Source organism: Neomonachus schauinslandi, chromosome 1 (genome assembly GCF_002201575.2).
Source record: "Neomonachus schauinslandi chromosome 1, ASM220157v2, whole genome shotgun sequence".
Classification (NCBI taxonomy): domain Eukaryota; kingdom Metazoa; phylum Chordata; class Mammalia; order Carnivora; family Phocidae; genus Neomonachus; species Neomonachus schauinslandi.
Window position 1 is genome coordinate 163,490,636 of NC_058403.1, and position 6,000 is coordinate 163,496,635.

General features: G+C 46.3%; 1 protein-coding gene across 1 annotated transcript in view; it reads right to left on the reverse strand.

Annotated features, from left to right (window-relative positions):
• The window catches only part of IRAK2 (interleukin 1 receptor associated kinase 2), a 59,484-nt gene extending 57,180 nt beyond the window's left edge, over nucleotides 1-2,304 (reverse strand). The window contains exon 1 of the mRNA XM_021694985.1: nucleotides 2,153-2,304. Coding sequence (XP_021550660.1) covers nucleotides 2,153-2,246 — 94 coding nt within the window. The 5' untranslated portion in view covers nucleotides 2,247-2,304. The remainder of the gene's footprint in view (nucleotides 1-2,152) is intronic.
• Nucleotides 2,305-6,000: the final 3,696 nt, after the last annotated feature.

The following is a 6,000-nucleotide window of genomic DNA, read 5'->3' on the forward strand; positions in this document are numbered from 1 at the left end:
TGTCAAATAAAAAATAAAAAAATCTTAAAAAAAAAAAGTGTTCCAAGATTGACTGTGGAGATGGATATACAACTCTGCACATACAAAATGCCATTGAATCGTACACTTTAAAAGGGTGAATTGTATGGTATGTGGATTATATCCCAATAAAGCTGCTTTTAAAAAGTCACAGGTTCCTAAATATCTTAGGAACAGAAGTTGCTCTGATGTTTACAGTCAAGGCCAACATGAAAAAAAAAAAACCCAAAAAACTAGAGGGGTCTCTTATACAAAATTTGTCCACTGCCCAGGAAACATTCAAAGTAGATAAGTCACAGGTCATCGGAGCAAAGGAACACACTGCAGTCTAGAAAACCAGGTGGTAATAGACAGGGGTGTCCTGACATGTTACCAGTGACTGCCTCTGGGGGATGGACGGGGGAAGCTGAAGACCAGGAAGAGGAAAGACATTTACCTTCCTCTCTACCCCTGGTGTATTATTTACACTTGTAAATGCATGTGTTGCTTCTCTCCATTAAAAATCGTTAACAAAAATACATGCTAAAAATAAAAACCTAAATCCATGTTGCTAAAGAACACTGTTTGGCAAGGAGAAAAAATTGGGAATATTTTAAGTGAAAAAAAGCAAGCTATTAGAATGTACAAAATATCTGATTTTTGAAAACTGTATGCACATAAATGTTTATTATAATATACTAGAAGCTATAAACCACATAGCACCTGCTAGCACGTAGTAAGGAACCACGAAATGTTAGCTGCTGTTGTTGCCGTTCATTATTATTATTATTATTATTATTATTGACATCCAAATAAGAATGGTTATCCCTGAGTGGTGGAATTTGAGCTAATCTTTGTTTCCCACAGCATTTTGCAATAAGCATGTATTATTTTCGTTACCGGTTTAAAACAGGATTTCTGAATCTGAGCACTATTGACCCTTTGGGCCAGACACTTCTATGTGAAGGGGGCTGTCCTGTGCATTGTAAGGCATTTAGCAACATCCCTGGCCTTTACTCACTGCACGCCCCAAGTTGTGATAACCAAAAATGTCTCCAGACACTTGTTCCCCAGGGGGCAAAATCGTCCCTGGTTGAGAACCACTAGGTTAAAATGTATATTATTTGCTCAAACTGGATGGATAACCTATACATGTTCATTTTATTATTTTTTTCAACTGTACATATACATATATGTACATATATAGCATATACTATACATATATATCATATACTTCGGTATATACAGGAGTACATACATATGCATATCATAATCTAAATTCTCAAGAAAATATAGAGATTATTTTTTAAATAAAGTGGCACCAGTTACACTGGCCTCCAACATAAAAATAAGCATTGTTAATATTTCCTTATTACTTACTAGAATCTGGCACTTAAGTGTCAGATTATACAATTGTCATAACTCACAAGAACCTCCAGTTCACAGGTTAAGCTGAGGCTCAGAGGGGTTAAGCAAAGAGTGTCCAAAGTCACCAGCTGGGAGGAGGTGGAGCCTGGAATACAGACCTCTGCTTGGGACCCCCAGGACCACACGGGCGGCGGCCCCCCAGATGTCAGGCCCTCTCTGCAGATCATCAGGCGCAAACAAACAAACAAAACACACCAAGGACCTACGACGTCCTGGTGGAGTCAGACACCAGGGTTCAAATCCCACTCTGCCACTTGGCAAGGCCATGCCCGCAGGTAAGTTACTCCATCTCTCTCAATCCGTTTCTTCGTCTGTACACTGGGGTAGGAGAAATACGCACTTCACAGGCCCTTGTGGGAACTCAGGGACATAAGCCATTCCAAGTGCCTCCATTAGGGCCGGACGCTCAGTAAACAAAAACGCACAGCAACTGCTGATAGCTTATTATGATAAGCTTTACCATAAACAGCAAAGTCGAACCGCTCACTACCTAGGGACAGACTAACATAACAACAGACATCTTCAAAGATCGCCCAACACCTTCCAGACGATCCCCGTGGAGGGGGCGGAGAGGGTGTCCAGACCAGGGGCGGTGGCCGGCCCGAGGACACACGGCGAGACCCCGGTCCGGAATGGCAGCACAAAGAGCCCCTCGGTTCAGGACCCACTTAAACAGAAGTGGGCAGGGGGCTTAGGGGCGGAGTCGCGGGGGAGAGGGTGCACTCACCGAACTGCATCCAGTCCCACTCGCTGAGCGTGTCCATGTTGCGGCACAGGTCGTCCAGCACCCAGGCGGGCAGCTGGTAGATGTAGCAGGACATGGCTGGGCTCCGGGGGCCGGCGGGCAGGCGCGCGGACAACTGGGACAGCTGCGCCGGGGACCCGGTTCCTCCACTCCGGGAGCGGGCGGGTCCCACCGGGCGGGTCCCACCGGGCGGGTCCCACCCGGCCGCCCCCTCCCGGGGAAGTGGGCGGGGCTGGGCGCTGGACACCACCGCCCCCCAGCGGCCACGCTTGGCGCGACACCGCCCAGCTGTCTGGAGCGAGCCGCTGCGGAACCAGCAGGGTCTGAGCTGGGAGGGGAAACTGAGGCCCGGAGTGGGGAGGGAACCCGTTTAAGGACACACGAAAGAGTTCAGTGGCAGTCCCAGGAGGTCTTCTGACTCCACGCCCAGTGCTTTTGACGCTCCGCCACATAGAATTCATTCAACAAATATTCTGCTAATCACCTACTATATGCCAGGCAAGGTGTTCAAGGTGTTGGAGATACACGAGTGGGAAAACCCTACAAACCTTCCTGCTTTCATGGGACTTACAGTCTAGATGGTGGAGGGAGAAAACTAACCATAAGTAATAAAAGTACTTAATAAATAAGTTAGGTGGTGTGTTGAAAGGCAGTAAATGCTATTGCACAAAAGAAAAAGGAAAGGTGGTTAAGGGGAATTAGGAATTCAGAGCAAGCAGCGGGAGGACTCTTAAATAGAGGAGTCAAGATAGATTTTATCATAATAACGGCTAACATTTATTGAGCAGCTACTACGTGCCAGGCACTGTTCCAGGTGCTCCAAATATCTCTGAGGAAAAAAGGACAAAATCCATGCCCTGCAGGGAGACAAACAATAAGCAGTAAATAACTTAGCACTGTAGAAGATGGTAGTAACATTCCGAATAAAAGCAGAGTGTGGGAGCGCTTAAGAAACAGCAGCCCTGAGGAGGACACTCTGCCTCTCCCTTGGCTTCCTGACCTGAAAGGAAGAGAGAAAACTCGCCTAGGAAAGGCACCCTCCCTCCATGGAAGGGGCGGAAAAGAAGACATTCTCATCAGTCCCGAGGGGGCATCAGAAGAACCTGCCCAGAAAAACCTTCCCCGGTCAGTTTCTTTCCATCTACTGGCCTTCCCACGGTGAGCTGAGCTCAGAAGCCTAAAACTGCTTTGCTCTCTCCTGTCATTTCTCCACAGCGTGATCTTTCTTTGTGGAAGACGTGCTATAGAAACGGGAATTCCGAGGCGCCGGCTGTTCTGAGTGACTTCTGGTGCAGGTTTCTCCTGCCTGATGTGCGCTGCATGTGTCATTTGACTGTTTCTCTCCCCCGTGATCTGTCTCTTCCTGACAGGGGTCTCAGCCAACAACTCAGAAGGGGAGTAGAGGGAACATTCTTCCTCCCCTACACCTGCTGAATGCACATGGACACACACCGCAACCCTCCCCGCCACGCGCGCGCACCCCACCCCGCCCCGCCCCCCATCCCTGCCTTACGTGTACCTTACGTACCTCTGCACTGACTCGAGATTTGGCAATAGCCTTGGTTGCCCTGCAATGTTTCCAAGCCTCGGCGCTTCCCAACCTCCCCCACCCCGAACCCCGCCCCTTCGAAGAAGAACTAATCTAATTCGGGGAGCTTCCAGGTTGCTTGAACGCCTGAAATTGTGGGGACAGAGGCGTTCCTGGAGAGGGGGCACGGAACACGGAAGCTCTGCTCCCCTTCCCTTTGCCTCTGTTCCATCTGGAGTTTGCTCAGTTGTATCCTTTTAGGACACAGTGATCATGTAAGAAATGAGAAAAAAAGGACTGAAGGACTGAAAAAAAAAAAAAAAGCAGAGTGTGATGGGGGTGCCTGGATGGCGCAGTCGGTGAAGCTTCCGACTCTTGGTTTCAGCTGCGGTAATGATTTCACTGTCATGAGATGGAGCCCCAATCAATTCCGGCTCCCGCTCAGTGTCGAGTCTGCTTGAGATTCTCTCTCTCCCTCTCCCACACACTCTCTCTTTCTCTCTCTCTCTCTAAAATAAATAAATCTTAAAAAAAAAAAAAAAGCAGAGTGTAATGAAAGAGAGTGGGGATGGCTTGTTGCATTATTCATTATCTTAGAAGGTAATAAATCTTAATGGGGGAAAGCAGAATAAGAGTGACCTCAGGGCAAACTGAACTATTAAATAGGGTAGGGGAGAACTTATACTAATAATGGCAAGTATTTATTGATCATTTACGATGTGCAGACTTAGCACCTGAGTTGTTTTGCCTACTGCTCACAACGACCCTATTAGGTAGGTGTGCTCCATTCTACAGGTGAAGAAACCAAAGCACAGAGAGGTTGAGTAACTTGCCTAACATCATACAGGTACAAGTGACAGAACTGGGATTTGAACCCAAAAAGTCTGACCACTGGCTACAAACTGCCTCATTATTATAATAACTATCATTTACCTATACCTACAATGTGTTTTGCATAAATTATCTTCTGTAATTCTCATAAGCCTATGCTATAGATAGTATTATCCCCTTTTTATATACATTAATAGAGGGGTTCCAAGAGATTAGGCAATGTCACTGAGGGTGGATAAACTGGAGTTCCACTTTGTGGCCATAAACATCAGCTAAGGAGTATGGCTGCAGAAGAAGGAAACTGAAATTAAAGTGGGAAGTCCTGGGGGCAAGTCCTGGTTCTGCCACCAACAGGCTTTGTGACCCTGGACAACCCATTTCACTTCTCAAACTTTTGCTTTCCACATCTGTAAAATGACACTAATTATTTCTATTGCCTAGAGTCGTGAGCTAGGGAAGTGGATTAAATCAATTTATACAGCCCATATAGAATGCCTGCTACAGGGTCTTTCTTGTATAGAGAATAGGCTTAAAGAATGGTAGCTGCCTTATTAAAAAGAGCTCCGGGCAGAGTGCTCCCCCAATCCTTCAAAGGACAAAGGATCAAAGGACATCAAACTAATTTTTAAAAGAAAGGAAAAGAAAAGAAAAAGTCACCCACCGCCTTAGAATTCTATCAGGATACAAGCCCTAGTTCAGTCACTGTCGGCTCTTCAACCTGGAGCAAATTTGCAGTTTTCTCTTTTGGAAACTGGATATTCTGCCCTAGCCACTTTGAAGGATTGGGGTGAAGCTGACATGAAACTCCAAATGCTTGAGATAAACTGTAAAGTACTTAGCCCAGTAAAGCATTGCTTGTATGCAAGTCCATTCCTTTGATTTTGGAAGAGGGGTCTATTTCAGTGTTCTGTGACTGCTTTTCAGGGGAAGTCGCGTGTTTCAGCAGTGGTTGAAGGTGGAATTGAAGGGGAAAGCACCTACATCTCAGGACAAACATCCTCTTCTTTCATTTTTTCTACTTACAGAGTCCTCTGCTGCTTCTCCCTCTCTTCTGCAAGCACAGAGCTTCTGTCTTTGTAGCATTATTCCCTTAGTGCCATGGGGCCTCTTCCCCTTGATGGAGTTTTGAGACCACAGGAGATTTGCATTCGGCCTTGGCCAGTCCAGTATGGACAAGTCCCCACAACTCCTCTCTGTGCTATCTCCTTGGGCTCTTGGCAAGTTTCCTTCTTACCCCATCCTTAGGGCTTGGAATCTGAGTGCTAGGATTTTCTCCTCCAGGGAGACCTAAGTAGTTCAGGGCCTGTGCAGGTCATCTTAGGGGCACATCTTGGTCCCCATTCTTTAGAATAAATTCTTCAAAGTTAGATTGTTGTTATTACAAATTAATAGTGCTGCCACTCTCCTACCAAGGACCAACCATTTAGCATACATTATCTGGGGTCTTCACAACAACCCTACAAGGTAGGTT